Raw genomic sequence first — 17227 nt, forward strand, 5'->3', positions numbered from 1 at the left:
CCGGGTGGGATGTGCATGATGGAACTGAACGGCAGGACAAACGTCCTCACCAGCATGCGCCCTGGGACCACTCAAGAGGGATCTGGGCATTCTAAGTGGGCTGCTTTCTAATCTGAGCCCAGTTAGGAGGGAGGACCGCAGGCTCCCCTGGAATTCCAGACTCGGGCAGCTCTGGGCACCAGGCAGATATTGACCAGCTAGACACGAATGTTGGTGCCAAACACAGAAACGTCCAGGAAGAAGGGAGCCTGGGCCGTCCTTCCCGGTCTGCAGGAGCCGAGTTAGCACCGGTGAGCAGTGGAAACACAATGGGTTTCAGCAATGACACACTCACAACTTGTAGTGCATGTTCAGGGGAATTTAGGGGTTTGCTCCAGCGACAGAATTCGGCTTTGCACTTTGGACTTTGAAGAGGTTTGTCTCCGTTTCAGAGGATCAAAGGGTATAATGCCAAGGGGCCTCAGGCTTTATAAAATCAAGTCTCTTAAAGAGGCCACGTTGAGCAGAGGATGAGAACACAGGCCTTGGGGACAAGCTGAGCTGGGCTTGTCCCGGCTCCCGACCCAAGCGCACTGCCCTTCGTCAGGGGGCCTGCAGCTAAGAACGGTCCCTCTGTCCCTGTCACTAATGAAGGCATAGGAGGCATCACACTAGGAAAACCCATGGCCCTTGCTGTGACTTGCACCTGAAAAGTTCAACGGAGGACACCGGGGCCTGGAAGGAGCGTCAACTACACATTGGCCCAGTGAGTTCAGATGGAGACACAACTGAATGGACTGTGTGTGTGTGTGGGTGCATAGGCACACACTCTCCATCCTTTGAGTCTGCCCATTGGGCTGGTCTGCAACACGTCTAGAAAAGGCTCTGTCTATGCACATGGCTGGTCCCTGGCTCTGGGATGCGGGGCCAGCATGACCAGAGACAGTAGATAGCCAACACCCATGCCGCTCAGCAGAGGGGATGTCCCACTCCTCCCCCTACGTCCACGCCTCTTCCTGCATCCCCCCGGGGCAGGGGCAGCAGGCACAGCTGGACGAGCGAATGGGGCAGTAAGACTCGGGGAGCAGCACAGGCTAAAGCCAGGCTGGGCGACCAGACCCCACGAGAGTCCCCACCTCAGGCCCACAGAGCGTCTCCAGGTGAAGGCCCCCAGGGCGATGGATGTGGGGCTGGGAGCTTTGTACATGAGCCCACCCCACATGGTGGACAGGACCATTAAGGATGGTCCTACACCCTGCCCAACAGGGGCACCACAGGGCACTCTCCTTGTCCAAGGATGAGTGGCCAAAACATGGGAACACCAGGTCGTGAGGACTCAACAGCCCAGGACTCTCTGGGCTCTTGGGACAGCCGTACTTGACTCTCAAGATAAGTCAAGACCTCAGCAGACCTCAAGAACAGCAAGTCTGCTCCACAGCTGCGAGCCAGGCACGGAGGTGCAGCCAGGGCCGAGAGTGTTCTTGACTCATCCTGCACGGGGCAACCGCACCCTCCTCCCCAGGCCCCGGCTGCCCCGCGGTGACACCACCCTTTCCGCCACCAGCACCCCCGACTTACCGCATGAACGGGGTTGCACTGGTCTATCGGGCTCTTAAAATCTGTTCTTAACTCATCAAAGGCAATGATCTGAAACGAAACACACAGAACGGCGACATTAGTGCAAAGGTGAGTCCGTACAACATGTCAAAAGCTTCATGGAGATTTGCTTCAGAGTAACACAGGAGGCAGGAAGGTGTCAGTGTCACAGACCTGCCAACAGCGGTCGCCGTGGGAGCTGGGGATGGGCACTGGGGTCGATGGCACTGTTCTCTCTACTTCCGTGTTTACTTACAAATCCCCCAAATGGTAAGCGGGGAGATCTGGTCTGAGGGTTCATACCTGCAACTTGTTGATAAATAAGTCCCGGAAATCTAGCGCACAGGATAGCGATTCTAGACACAAAACTGTATTATCCTAACAATTAAGAGAGCAGATCGTAATTATTCCCGATGCTAGAAGAAATGTTGATTGTGGGGTGGCACAGAGGCGTGAGCTCACGCGAGAGTGGCAACCGGGGTGCAATAAAATGTATCCCCTTAAACTCACATGACGTTCTAGGTCAGAGACACCTCAATTTTTAAAATCTCCAGAAGAAAGTTTCTTAAGCTGTCTGTGTTTTACAAAGAGGACGGTGAGAGCAGGTTGGGGGTTGGATAAAGGTACAGAAAGTGCACTTCCAGCTACTCTCATCACAGGGAGAAGCTGTTGATTTCTTATCTTTTGTTCATTTTGGCAGAGACGCCGATCGGAAGTAAAATGGACAGACGTCAGGAAAAAGGGGAGAAAGAATAAGGAAGCAGAGCTGACGGTCATAGAAAAGACCCCATCGGTGGCTGCCTACAGGCTGGGTCACCAACTCCTGGACAGTCAAGGCTTCTCGGCTTGGCCTTTTGGGTCAAGTTCATTCTGCACAGAGACTCAGAGCTCCCCAGAGAGCAGCGGTTTCCCCATTTGTCTGAAGGAGAGAACATCGGTGGTGGCCTTCCCCAGGCCCAGAGTGAGGCACGGCCTACCCACAGAGGGAACTAACCAGAGGTACAGCTCCCTGCCCCAGCCACCTTGTCCCCCGAAGGGTGACTCAGTGACAGAACAAGGTGGTATTTGGCCAGTGCGCTGCACAGAAATGGACATAGCAACCCGCCCCCCAGGACTGCACATCCCAGGGGGCCTGGCACTTTGGCAGAACTGCCAAAGCATTGCACCCAGCACACCACTGCCGCGCCCCTGTCCGGGCAACATGGGGCTGGGAGTAGGTACCACGTGAGCAAAAACAAGTTGGTTCCCTCTGCAAAGCAGGCATAATTTTAAAGCAGTCGGGTGTCATCCTGATTTCAATACTCCCACAGAATTAGGAGAAGATGCTAGCATAATTTGTATTCAGTAGCCACATTCCCATGTCATCCCTTGCCAGGTTGCTAATTATCCAGCCTGTACTTGAGCCCTTTGGTAACAGGAAACTAATCACTTACTGAGGATCCAGATCCCACTCCTGGCTTCCTCTAATTAATCATCGTCTTCCTGTATCGGACGCACACAGGCCTCCCCGAGGATGCCGCCCACCATCTAAGCCAGGGTCAGCCAACAGCTGCCCGCGGGCCAGATCCTGCCTGCCATCCATTCTGGGACAGCCTGCGGGTCGCAGAGTGGTGTTGGCACTTTTTAAATAGTTGACAGAAAATCAAAAGAAGAAGAAGAATATTTTGTGATGTGCAAAAATCATATTGTACTGAAATTCCAGCTCCCATAGAGTTTTATCGGAATGGAGATGCGTGTGTCCTTTTCCCGCATCGTTCCTGCACACGTTCGCACTGCAAGGGTGAAGCTGAGTGGTTACTGCAGACGCCGCGTGGTCCGCAAAGCCCCAAATAGTTACTGTCATGTCTTTTACCCCCCCAAAAAACCTGCCGATCCTGGTCTAGTCTTTTATTGGTCCTCTAGAGCTGCACTGTCCAATAAGGTATTCGCATTTGGCTATGTCAATTTAAATTTAAATTAGTTTAAATTAAAGTTAAAAATTCAGTTCCCACATGTGAATCGCTCAACACCCATATCTGTCTAGCAGCAATTAAACAGCAGGGATGGAAAACACTTCCAGCACCACAGAAGTTTCCAGAGCACAGCACCACTCTAGAGGGCGGACCCCCCCTTCCAGGAGGCGCCCCATAAGGACCATCCGCCGCCAGGGCCCAGCTCCCTCCAGCCCAGGTCTCCGTAAAACGGCGCTCAGTTTCCTCACCATCCTCACAGCCTTGCACGGACCTTCCCGGTCAATGTCTGTCCTAAAATGGCACTGTCGGAACTAAACACCATATTCAAGGGGAGGCCAGCTGGCACAGAGAGTGAAAGTATCGGTCACCTCCTCTGCTCTGTAACCTTTGCCCCTGATAGCATTGGTTTGGGGACCAGGCACTTCAGGGGAGCAATGGGGCAAGGGGATGGAGGTAGGAGCCGGGGGCAGCACTGCAGTGTGGAAGCAGAGGCCGTCCTGCCCAGGTGGGAGGTGGAGCGATGGATGCTGGGAAGGAGGTTGGGACCAGCTGCTTGAAGACTGGTCCCTAGACCTGGGCGATGAGTACAGCTTGGGAAACACAGGGCATGGCTTATGTACCGTGGCCTCTGCCAGAATCTGAAGACCGAGCTGGTTCCAACATTGCTTCCCTGGTCCCGTCTAGTTAACAGCAAACGATGATACCCCAGAGCCAGGCGCTTCTGGGACAGAGGCCAAGAGAGCGGGAGACGGGGCAGGCCCAGCCAGCTGGCTCCTGCTGACACTTGGCAGAACGTCCTGGGCTCCAGCTGGCGGCCGTCCTGGTCAGGGTAAAATCCAGAGCAGAGGGGCCGAGGAGAAGGCCCACACACTCTGCCAACCCGTGGGGGACGTGGGAGCAGCCCCTCTGAAGAATATGAGCAGTGAGGGAGGCGAGGTGGGGGCGCAGCCTGCAGCATTCTGGGGCCTCCCTGGTCCCAGCTGGGCAGCCGCAGTCCCCTGCTCCGCCCAGCCCCCCGACTCAGCCAACCCGCCCTGTACCACCACTGACCACTTCAAGCAAGCCTGAAACTCAGAGCCTGCTGTTCCCGTTACTGTTCCAGCCCCAGGCTCCACCTTCCCCCACCAGGCTCATGCTGGCTCTGGCACTCCCAAACAGGAGACTTTGGGAGCAATTTCTGGCCCACATGGTTAGGTCACCCTCCACACCCTCCCTGGGTCTTGGCCTTCAACCTCCCCTAGGCTCTTGGAATCACTCCTCCTCCTTGTCCCGGTGTCCTCGACTCCTCTGGGCAAGCAAGCGCCTCCTCCAGTTCCCAGGCCTACGGCGCCCCTCAGCCAGCCCAGCTAGAGCTTTGGAGGAGTGCACAACAGAGAGAGAGAATGTGGGTGTGCACTGGGAAGGCTCCCACACCCCATAGTATCTTCCCAGAAAAAACATCAGTACTCGTTCTCCCATTTCCCAGGCCCATGGTAGGAGCTGGAAGAGACCTTACAGAAAGCAAGGCGGCCGAGGCACCGGCCTTCACCGGTGACAAAGACTCTGTCCTCGACCAAACCTCAGCTGTGCTTCAGTCTTGGTCTTCCGTGTCCGCCCTGGCAGAGTCCAGTGTAAGCGAGAATCCTACTGAGTTGGTTTGGGGAGAATCCCCACCCGTGATATCTGATCACCTGGCCCACCTCCAGCAGGAATCCTTCCCTGGAGGGCTCTCCTTAATAATTTTCCCCCCACCGATCCCTCCACCCTGCTCCTTGGCTACAAATCGCCGTGTGTCCCTGTATTCAGAACTGAGCCTCATCTCTCTCCCCTGTAACGACTGTCGTGAACGAAGTCTTCCTCACCCACCTTAACAAGTGTCAGATACTCTTTTCTTGAACCTCATTCTCTTGTGCTAACTCTGAAAAAGCATCAGCCTCGGGGAATAGCAGCCTACCAAGAAGGCACCGATTGCTCTGAGTGCGTGTGAATTCTTCAATCAGACTGAAGGGCCAAAGGGAGCCAGCTCGGGGCCGGAACTGAAAACCGAACAAGGTGGTTGTGGCGAGTTGCTCTTCGTTCTTTCTGAGACCCTCAGGGGCAGAGGGCGGATTAACCCTACTCCGTGGTCCACGACACCCATTAACGTCACTGGTCTGAGCCAGGAGGCCCTTTCTTATTCAGGCTCTCATTCTCGTCCTCTTATCCTATTCCCCTTTCCCTCCACCTTAGATGATTATCAGTTTATGTTTCATGCGCACCTCTCCCTACCGCGTTCCCACAGACAGTACGTGTCTGTCTGTGTGCACGTAATTTTAATGCGCCTAACTTTCAATGCGCATTAACTCGTGTCTCGTTCTCCCTCTTCCCTGCTGCGCTCAGCAGTGTGGTCAGGTGCAGCCATTCTATCTCCAGTGAGAGACAGAGACCGACGGAAGGTTTGCCCCCCAAACAGCGCTGCAAAATCCCCACGCATGGCCCCTTCGGGACTGGTGTGCCAAGTTCTTCGGGATTTCCACCTAGGAACGGAAAGGCTGGGTCACGTGGTTGGTGGGTTTTTTTTTTTAAACTGAACTAAGTGCTCCCCAGCTGCACCCCACCCCCCTGCCAGTGTGTGGCAGCTTCCAGCTTCTGGGTTTCACACCCTAATGGGTTCTAAGTAATCTTTTTGTTGTTTTAGCTTGTATTTCTCCAGGCAGAGCCTTTCTCCACGTAACGGTTAGCCTTCGGGGGCTCCTTTTCTGTTAAACTGTCTGCTGAGCGGCTCCGCCCATTTCCTACAGGATCACTACCTTTTTCTTTTGGGATTTCCACCTGTTGCCAGTGTGTTGTAGACGTGCGCCCTCCTTTAGTTTTAGACACATGGACACCTTCTCCCATCTGCCACCTGTTAATCAACTTGGGTCTGTGGCGTCCCTCACTGAATGGAAATCAGTCCATTTTTGCCTTACAGTTTATACTTTTTCAAGTTTTATTTAAGGACCTAAGACCCAAAGAATCCACTAGGCTGTGAGTGTCCCGGGGACTACAGGATGCAATGCTCTAAGAGAGGAGACACTTTGGACTGGTTGTTGCCCCATCCCTAGCCCCTGGGTCAGGGCCCAACACACACTAGCTGCTCAATTAATATCTGTCACAAGAATGAATGAATGAGTGAGTATACCCATCTTTATATCTGTGGCCTAGTGTTTGCAAAAAGTGTTAAATGAGTATAGGAAAAAATGTGAAACATTTACACTTCTCAAAATATTTTCATAAATACTTCCCGAGTAGATCACAGCCACGCACCCAGGGCGTCTGGCAGACAGGTCTTCCTAGGTGGGAAGGTGTGTGCTTAACGACAAATTGTCTCTGTGTCCAAGACGGCACCTGGGGGAAGCCAGCATTCGGGCGCAGCCCCCCGAGTCACACGTCCACCCCTCACGCAGCCCGTCTTGACACTCAGAACCTCCATCCAGGCCTCTCACCTCCAAAGCCACTAATCAGCCAACTGAATGCACCCACATTCAGGAGTGTGTAAGAATGCTCTACCTTCCAAAAAAATTATTTCAGGTGGTATACTAGAAGTATATAAAATAGTGAAAAATACTTGAACATAAAAATTAGATGCTACACCGTGGCTGGTGTAGCTCAGTGGATTGAGCGCGGTCCTGCGAACCAGACGATCTCGGTTCAATTCCCAGTCGGGGCACATGCCTGGGTTGCAGGCCAGTTCCGGGCAGGGGACACACCAGAGGCAACCATACATTGATATTTCTCTCCTTCCCTTTCCCTCTAAAAGATAAATAAATAAAATCTTAAAAAAATTAGATGCAAGAACAAAATTCAAACCTACACAAAATGTAAAAATTTAGAGGGGGAAACACACACACAGGCACACAAAGACCCCAAAGAGCCAAATTAGCTGGCTTGAAATTTGGGACCTGGGTTGCCCAGAAGCTAGAGAGAAACCAGTTGCCTAGTTCTCGAAGTTGCCGTAAAGGAAGAGCACTAGTTCCTCGGGGGAAACCACCCGTCCCCAGCACTCACGTCGGAGACGTGCTTATTGCACTTGTTTTAGCTCAGGCGGAGCACACGCACACCGCACAGCAGACGTGAGGTGTTTACCGCAGCCTCCCTCAGTGACTGCCCAGACCGCAGTGCAGAGCAGTGACCAGTGAGGGCGACTGCTGGGGGAGGCTAGATGAGACCCTACGCCCTGGTTTCGAATGTGCTTCGGGTGGTCTTCCACTGACGTGTCTCCCAAGCAGGCCTCTGATGACAGGGGGCACAGGGACGCGGAGGTCGGGTTCCTCGGCAAAGACCTAGACCCCGGGTGACCCGAGCTGCTTGTTAGCAGCGGCTCTCCACAGCTTGGAGGTCCCGTGTGCCGACAGTGACATTGACAATGATTTGTGAAAATTGCAGAATCGAACCGGCTCCTCCCTCCTGCCTGGACGTCCACTTTCCCTCTGCCCAGGGGTGAGCTGTGCTGGAAAGTCTGCATTGACCCCTCCAGATCCCTCCCCACACTTCCCCACTGCCTGCCCGTCTCCTTGCCCTCTGGCTTCCCACATTCGTAGGCCAATCGGAGGCACTGGCAGAAGGCTGCAGGGTCCTAGCAGGTTACTTACTCCCCTTCCCGCTGGACCGTGGCTGGGCAGCATCTCTCCTCTTCTGCCTGAGGCCACAGCGCCTGTCAGGGGACACCCCACCCCTATACCTCTCAGGTAGTTCGGGGCCCGGCTCCCTCCCCTACCCCCTTCAGACCCGGGCTGGTGACAGGGCCCCTTTCTGCTGGGTCCTGGTGCTCCTCTGTCCCACTGATGGCTCCATCCTGCCTCTCTGTGATCGGTCCCTTCCTGAAACTCTCCTTAATCACACCCTCGGAACATACCATCTGTCTTCTCCTGGGACCCTCACTGACACAAGAGCCACAAAAGACCGGAAGGTTAGGCCGCATTGCCTTTCCTCAAAACTAAGTGAAGAAATACTCTGGAGGCAGGCCAGCACACGAACAGACCATGGATCAAGTCCTCCACAGTCCGTACCGGAGAGAAGGCAACTATCCGGCCTGGGAAATTTTCAGAGCAAGCACTACGGGTTACCAGTTGCCCGAGTTGCCCAGCAAAGGGTGGGTTGGTTGGTTTTTTGAATGTCAGTGATGCTGCTGTGGAATCCCTGGCTGTGAGCAATACGGCTCCCTAATGCATCCTCCGGGACGAGGTATTTGCAAGGTGCTCCCTGAGAAACACAAGGAAGTGGCCTGCTGTATGCAGGTATCGGACATAACCAATAACACTTTACAGCGAAGCTTCAGACAGTGGCCAAAATATGTGTGCATGGAGGCCACTCCTAGTTTATGACCAACTACAAAAAGAAAAAAAACACCATCACCAGCATATAGAAGACCCTTGTTATTAAAAATATGTAATAGCCCTGGCTGGTGTGGCTCAGTGGTTGGAGCACTGTCCTGGAACTGAAGGGTTGTGGGTTCGATTCCCGGTGGGGGCACATGCCTAGGTCGTGGGTTCATCCCTGGTCCTGGCTCGGATCTCCGGTCTGGGTGGCTCAGTGGGAAGGCAACAAATCGATGCTTCTCTCACATGGATGTTTCTGTCTCTCCCTTCCTCCCTCCCTCTAAAAAAAACAAATGAAAATGCCCTCAGGGGAAGACAAAAATATACATATAATAAAGACCTACGGCAAGGAGGCAGGGATCCAGATTAGCCGAACACAACGGCACAGCTTCAGCTTAGCTTAGGAAAGGTAGTGGGGCTGGCGCAGCAGCTCGGCTCCGTTTGGAATGGCCATCCGACCGGGCAGCGAGTGGTGGAGTCCTCGCCGACCTGCGGGATGGTGGGAAATCGGGTACCTGGGGCTTGGTGTTGAGTTCACACAGCTCCCCCCGTCACAGAGGGGAAGCTAAAGAGAGATGACCGGCTTTTACTTTCTTTAACAGATGCCTTCCTGAAGAAGTGTGTGAATGTGATCGATAAAAACACAGAAGTTCCTAAAACCCAATTGTACCTCGTGTAAAATACTGGTCCGAGACGGTGCAGACCCATAATTTAAGGGGAAAAAACATAATATGTAGATGAGGTGCCTAATAAACTGCAGTCACTTGTAAGGATAAGGTCCTCCCAGTTTCCAACGTGATTAGCCAAAAATAATTTAGAAGAAAAATGTCACCTCATCAAAAATTTATTTTTGCTATTAAAACTGGGCTGGTCACTCAACCAGGCTGGCACAAACTGTTCTCCCTTCCCGGCGTCAGCCCTCACCGTTAGGGGAAAGGACATTTCTGGTGCGTTCTTCTCCTGCCAGTTCCCACCGCCTCTGCCCTCTTGCCGCCTGCCCAGGCAGGCTCAGGCGAGCAGAACCCAAGGGCTCTGTACAGCCCTCCCCAGGGCGGGCAGCACACGGCAGCCAGGCCCCACCAGCAGGTGCACTCTCGGTCGCCTTTGCTCCATGGGCTTGCCTCAAAGTCCCTGCTCCTTCTGTGTGGATGGGGTTTGCTCAACCAGGGCCGAGGAGTTATGCACGTAATCAGGAAAATACCCCCAGAGCGATTTTACTATTGCGTTTTTTAAAATGTCCCTGCTTTTCTAGCTGTCACTGCAAACTCGCTACTTCCAATCGCAGTATGCAGGCAGCTGCCCGCTGCTCCAGGCCTGGGTTTATCAGTTTTGCCGTGTGTGTGTGTGTGTGTGTGTGTGTGTGTGTGCGCGCGCGCGCGCATGGTCTCGATCTTTATGTTCCTCTCCTCCCCACTTCTCTTTTTCTCTCCCACCCACCACCATCTGAACAAGCACAGGGAAAACTGAGGACCTACAGCAAAAGACCCCGATAAGCTGGTTTCTGTACTGAACACGTGGGCTCCCCACCTTCTTCCTCACCTCTGCCCAGGGTGCCCCAACCTTCACCCAGGAAGTGGGTGGCCCGGCCTGAGGTCGAGAGGCAGCACCCACAGCGTCCACCAGACAGCTGAGCATCCTTCTCCTTGACTATCTTCTCGGGAGCTGGGTCCTGACCAATCTTTTCCCAACCTCTTACTTCCAAGGAGAGAGCTTATGAGGCCTTGAAAGCCTCGTGTGAATAGCAGGTAGTTTGCAAACGGCCTGCCAATTTGCTAACAGAATTTTTGTTGTCGTGGCTGTTGGAACTGGAGCAGTCCTTCCTTCCCTGGCCCTCCCTGACCTTGTTTTGCCAACACAACAGCCCTAGAGCCCCAGAGCCCAAAGCAGAACTAACCACCAGGACAGCAGGATCCGGGCCGCTGTCCTGAGGAAGGGACCAGGGCCAGGCCACTTGGCTCTGGTCCTTATTTGCATATGATTCTACATAAATTTGCATGTTGGTCTCCAGAGGCCTAATTCCAAGTATTCAAAATCACATTGGTTAGTTTGTGCAACTCCTTGGTTGTTTGTATCCAATTCACCTCCCTGCTTGGTCGGAGCCCAGGGACACTTCAATCCCGTTGAAACACATGCCAGGCTGGCCTCTGCTTCCGCCCTCACAGCTCCTGCTCTGCCACCAGCCCCCCCGGCTTCCCTCTGAAGAGGACTTTGGGGTGACTCTGGGTCCACCCCGATAGTCCCCCATCTCTGCAAAGTCACTCTTCTTACCAAGATACTGTAGGCACAGGTTCCAGGGAGAGTTCTCTGCCCCCCAAATCCTCTCCCTCTCCCTGTCCATCCCCCCCGCCCCCCGAACCCTGGCAACCACTGGTCGTTTTCTGTCTCCGTGGTTTTGCCTTTTCCAGAATGTCACAGAGTTGGAATCGCACAGTGTGCAGGCTTTTCCGCTTGGCTTCCTCCACCTAGCAACATTCTTTAAGGTTCCTTCAAGTGTTTGCATGGCTGGACAGCTGGTTTGTTTGTTTTTTTTAAGTTCTGCCAAGTTTCGGAGCTTTACCTTCTCCCAGGGATTCTGACCCAGCTCACCTCCTCGGTTCTTTCCCAACACTGAGTCCTGGGTGAGCACTCCCAGCGGCAGCCTTGGCCACACAACCAAGTCCCTGCCGGTAACCACAGAGCCAGTTTCTGCCAACCCTGGTCTCCAGGCCCAGGCCAGGGGGTGGTCAGACACTCCCTAGTCGAAGCTCCTGCCCCATGGACAAGCCAGGCCGGACTGCTGCAGGAGAGTTCTCCCAGATGCACCCCAACCACGTGAACCCATCTGTCCATCTTCCTCCTCCTCCCGCCTGTCAAAACGCCCAGGCCCAAACAAATGTCACCTCTGCCCGATGCCCCCATCAGACATGACCTTGATTTGAGCCTCCATCCCAGACCTCTGCTGCCTTACCTTAGAGTTATGACCTTGGACTTCTAAGATCCTTGAGGACTGGACCTTCGTCTTACTCTTTATATTCCCTGTAAGTCCCAACACAGTGACTGACCAATGGGTACTCAACAAATATGAATAGAATTAAATACAACTGGTTTCCCTAAACGGCTACCCCACATAGAGCCAAAAATATCCTGTGCATTGCCAAGGGCAAGAGATTATGTGCTTTATGAATTATACATGGTCCATGCTTCTCTCCTGCATCTTCCCATTGCCTCCCGCCTGTTGGCCTGCTCGGTCCTTATTAACTCTCAGGGAAAGATGGCGGGGCAAAGAGAATACGCTGTACCACAAAGTCCTGCATTTGGGGGTGGGGGTGGGGAGTGGGGAGTGGCAGGCATGGACTAGATTTTGGATGTGCTTTTCTTTAGATTGTTAAGCTACAGTAGATGTCAGCGTCCACGGGCCACCAGGGCCACAAGGCCACACATGGCCACAGCAGAGCCTGCCGGAGTGGGACTGTTCCCTGGGCCACAGTGTCGGCTGGGCCGGAGCCTGGACCTCGCTGCCCTCCAGGCCCCGGGAATGCACACTTTGGAGACAAAGCACAGGTCCCAGGCAGAAGGCAGGTGGGTGCACAGCGCTGGCCTCAGAGCGGGTTGAAACACTCCACACTCAGCCACCTTTGGGGACCTGGGTACCCACAGCAGCACCCGGCAATGACCACACACCAAAGAAGGCAAAATTCGAGAAGGCAACCCAGGAGAGAGGAGGGGAGGGAGGAACAAAAGCAGCCCAGGAGAGGCCCAGGGGGAGGTGGAGAGAGACGGAAAAGGAAGGAGGGGAGATGGAGAAAGTAAACCACCTGGTTTTCTCTTGGTAAAGACCTCACACCCTTCTGGGTATTCCTGCTCCTTTCCAATGAAAGAAGCCCCACGGCTAGGAAACAGCGCGGATTCCCGCTGCTCCAAGAGGTAGGGCAGCCCCTTCCACGGCCCCAGAAGGGGCCACTGCCCGCACCAGCGAGCACGGAACGTTCCCATCTCTCGGGCGCCCACAGTTCACATGTGCAGGCGGCTGAAGCGGCTACTGATGAATCAGGTTGTCGGGAATGGCACTTGCCCTCCCTCCCACGTTCTCAGACCTTTGAACCGCAGGCGTCCTAGCGGCTGTGCAAAGCCTCGGCCCTCTAGTGGCAGCGGGCGAGCACTACAGCTTGGTGGACGGAAAACTGGGTCTCAAACCAGACAGGGTTGTTTCCAACAGGCAGGTGTTGGCAGGATAAGGGACAGTCATTGCTTCGAGCAGCCAGGAGAAACCTGACTAAGAACAGATGACAACAAAAATAAATGGGTAAGGATTAAGATGCTTTTCTTCTCCCTAGAATTGTAGCATGTGTTTCAGTTCAACAAATATGCTGTGCCTTATGCCAGGCAGAACGCTGGAGCCCAAAGGTCCCCCAGACGCCACCCAGTCCAGGCCTGCTCTCTGGGATGTTCTGCAGTCTTTCTCCATAGCTGCCTCTCTGGACATGAGATTACCCAGTAGAGACGACCACAGTCTCTCCCACACGTTCGGTCGCCAGGCATGTGTTGAATGGCTGATGCATGGAGAACTCGGGCTAGGTACTGGGGCAGGAGGAAAAACCAAGGCAGGCCAGGCCCTGCCTTCAGAGCTTTGGGTCTAACACTTGCCCAGGTTCCCATGTCCCCAGGGTGCCCTAGCCTCTGCCACCATTCCAACGCCCCACTAGATGGACGGGGTGGCACCCACACCCGCCTCCCCACTCTGGAGTCGCCCGGGGTTACCTTGCCTGGTCGTGGCTCTCCCCTGGTGTCTGGGCCACAGGGAGATGGCCACCTGGCCTTCACTAAGACAGGCCTTTCCCGCCTCCCCCAAATCTGCCTCACTGGCTCCCACTTCCACAGTCCCGCCTGGGTCACTCCAGTCAAGCCGATTGGCCCGCAGGAGGCCAAGCGGGGCCAGTGTGGTTTTATTTCACGATGCACTGCATCTCCTCGTTTCCGTAAGGGTGGCTGAGCCTCTGTGTGGACGCGGCTGGAACCAATATCCGATGCCCAGCATGCCTTGTGGACACAGCATGTGTCGACACACACACACACCACAGTGGAATTGCTCATGGCACATGCATCTTCTCCAGTGGACTGCTGTCTCCTTCAGGGCAGGCCTGGTTTTGTTCCCCGGCATTCCCGAGGCCTGGGATCCTAGACAGGCCCTGGCCTTGTGGAACAAGCCGATGCCTTTGAGGACAGGAATATAAGAGCCCAAACCAAAGTGCATGCCCTCCAAATGCACACCCACAACCGCCAGCAAGAAGACCCGTGGACATGGCCGAGCTGCAGGGCACGGCTGGCGGGCACAGGCAGATGCCAGGGGCCCTGCGGGAGCCTGGGAGGAGGGCCACACTCTGATTCTGTGCTCGGCTGCATTGACAAGCATCCCTTCAGAGCTCTCCCAGGCAGAGCCCCCACTTCTCCTGCCCGATGCCCAGCCTCTTACCCCCTAGGGTCAGGCTTTCCATCCCGAGACGGAAGACGTGTGTTTGAGTTTTATTCCATCAGAAATACTCTGATATGTGTGTGTAGCTCTAAGACCACGAGAAATCAGAAACACTGACCATTGTCTTTTTAGAAACAATCTACCCAGAGAGCACAGGTCACTGAAACAGTTACCCAGGGCACGCGGCACAGCAGAGAGGCGAGGGGAGCAGTGGTAAGGGGGGCAATGCACAGAGGTCGGGCTGCCTGGGACAGTCCTGGCCCTGCCACTTGCTCTCCCGGTCCCCGTGGGCAGCCTTTCTGTGCCCCATTCCCTCCTCTGGGAGACAGAGATGATGACGGCATCTGCACAGTGGGACGCGGCAGGGATTAAATGAGTGGCTAGATTTAGAGCGCTCTCTCCACATTAGCTGATACTCCGGAGCTGCCTGGTCACACGTGGCCTTGCGGGAAACAGCAGTACAGGACAAGTGCCGCTGATTAACGCATCTCTGTGTCCGCACTGAGCACAGCCAACCTGCCTACACAAACCCCAATCGCCAGGGGCAGAAAAGAACCTAAATTTTGTGCGAACTCCGGGTCGATGCCGGTGCCCAGGGAGGTTTGAGAGCTGCGTCTCACTAAACACCGGGAAGGAGGACCCACTCGGAAGCACAGCGAGAGGCAGGTCGTGCACGACCTTTGGACGCTTTTGCAAAGCCACTTTTCCATCTCTCGTCAGTTCTCCACCACCAGAGAGACAGGTCAGTGGGAAGGATGGGGTGGCCCACAGTCCTCAACCTCGGGATGCACCCGGGAGTCTCACAACCAGCAACCCACTCATGTCCCATTGACGACCAGCAGGACAGGAAAGCGGGGCCTGGCAGCTTCAGGAATTCCGCAAGCGGGGACAGGCCAACCCCCCATCCTGCAGGAGAGATGCTAGAACAAGCCCGAGAGAATGTGACGGGGAAGAAAGGATGCGTGCTGTGGGGAGAGGCCCCTACCTCGGCCAGCTGGCTGTCTTCCCTCTGAGAAATGGCCCTAGGCTCAAGATGGACCCTGGGGCCCAGAGCTGCCCTGCAGAGGCCACAACTCTGGAAGCTGTGCTCTTAGCCACACGCTCCTCTCAGACCTCATGATGTCCAGGAGCCATGGGGCTGGGGGTTCCCGGCTTCCTTCGGGACCTGAGGAACTGGAGTCCTGGGCCCGGTCTGGGCCCCCCCATTTGACAGGGAAGCAAAGGCTGGAAGGAACGGAGAAGGCCCTGCTTCTCCACTGACGGGACTGTGAGCAGAGAGGCGAGGACGCGCTTTCTAGGGCCGTGTCCGGCGGGGGCTCAGGGCCTGGATGCCGGAGAACAGGGGCGGGGGCTCCAGACAGGCCAGCTGGGCCAGGGTGGAGGGGAGGGTTCCTGGTGGGTCGTACGTGGTAGGTAAGGAGGGGCGTTCCCTCCGAGGGAACCTCCTGGTCCCCGGTCTTCCCCTTCCTCCCACAGGTGGACCTAAGCCACCTGTGACGCAGCAGGTGTCAGCACCCGCCACTCCCCTCCATGGCTCTGCCACCATCTGACGCCCCAGAGAGTCTGACCGCAGCATCTGAGATGCCAACTGCTCTGCAAAGGAGCCTCAGGGGCCCGGGAGAACCGCACCTGCCTGGCCGAGGAAACACGCGTAGAACAGGCAAAACGAACCAAGTCGGTGCACCCCCTGTCTCACGAGGAAGGCATCACCTCCACTCTTCCTCCCGAGTGCTCCTTCAGCCTTCACCGTGGGCACTTCTGCTTAGGAGAAGGCAGGCAGCGGTCTTCGGCTCGCCCCAACCAGTCCCTGCCCCTTAACCACCGCTCAGCTATCCCTGGCGACAACTCACACAAAGGGCATCTTGGCAGATGGTGGCCGAGGTCCCCCATCATCACCCAAACCTCCGGGCCCAGGGCGCAGCGCTGCCTGCCCTGCCTCGCAGCGTGGGGGCGGGCCCTGCCCCTTGCTCCTGCAGCACCTGCGGCTCTGGGCACAGACACTAATGAGCAGAGAATGGATGGGAAAGGCGGTGGGGACCCTGCAGGTAAATAAATTATTCAGATGATCACAGGAACAAATTGCTTGGAGAGTCTGAATCACATGTGGCTTCCACGGGCAAACCTGACACCAACATCCTTTGCAAGAAAAAGAAAAAAAGTGACTTTTCTAAGCAGCACACAGGAAACTGCCTCTGGGGCACCTGTTGCTTAAGGACCCCAGACACCAAGGTTCACTCAACGTTCAGGGTCCAGGGCCCACGCTGGACCTTCAGGGACATATGTCTGGGGCTCGACAGCTCCGGGATCCCTTGGCCTCCCCTCCCCTCCTGTTATGTAGCAGGAAGCCGAGGTTGCAAAACAACCCTGCAAAATCAGGAAAGACAAATGGGAGGAGAGTTCTAGAGCCCAGCTTGGAGGGTGGGGCCTGGCATGACCTGTGGAAAAATGGTCCCCTACCGGCAGAGGAGAATGTCAGGACCACACCCCGGTGAGCAGGGTCCAGGCGGAGGCTGTGAGCCTCCTGGAGGTCCCCCCAAAAGCTGACCCTGTCTAGCCTGAAGTCAGGGGCTGGGCCAAAGCCCTGTCCTCTTCCCTTGCCCCTTGAGAATCTCCCTCTGGCTTCGCCTCTTGGCCTGCATCCTCTGCAGACACTGCCTGCCCTCTCCCCACATCACCTGGACAGACCGAAGCCTGACACAGGCGGTCAGTGGTCCGGAGCTGGAGGCCCCAGTGAGCCCAGCCTGGTCCACCCACAAGCCCGCACCTCCTCTGCAAACCCGCCTGCAAAGCGCTCTCCCATCTCGGCAGGTGAGCGTTTTCCTTCCTCTGCGGTTCAGGCAGGAAATACTTGAGTTACACTCAAGAGCAGGGTTTGTATCCTGGAAACGATACAAACCAGAAACGCCCCTTACATCCATTTGAAAAGCATGGAAGCC

The 17227-nt window shown here is 55.3% G+C and overlaps 1 protein-coding gene across 2 annotated transcripts in view; it reads right to left on the reverse strand.

The window, feature by feature from the left end:
- CNIH3 (cornichon family AMPA receptor auxiliary protein 3) overlaps positions 1 to 17227 on the reverse strand; it is a 157425-nt gene that overhangs the window by 40439 nt on the left and 99759 nt on the right. For both annotated transcript variants that reach the window (XM_037069329.1, XM_037069332.1), the window contains exon 3: positions 1558 to 1626. In XM_037069329.1, coding sequence (XP_036925224.1) covers positions 1558 to 1626 — 69 coding nt within the window. The remainder of the gene's footprint in view (positions 1 to 1557; positions 1627 to 17227) is intronic.

Source organism: Sturnira hondurensis, unplaced genomic scaffold (assembly GCF_014824575.4).
Source record: "Sturnira hondurensis isolate 20B ecotype Veracruz unplaced genomic scaffold, ASM1482457v3 Scaffold0018525, whole genome shotgun sequence".
Classification (NCBI taxonomy): Eukaryota; Metazoa; Chordata; class Mammalia; order Chiroptera; family Phyllostomidae; genus Sturnira; species Sturnira hondurensis.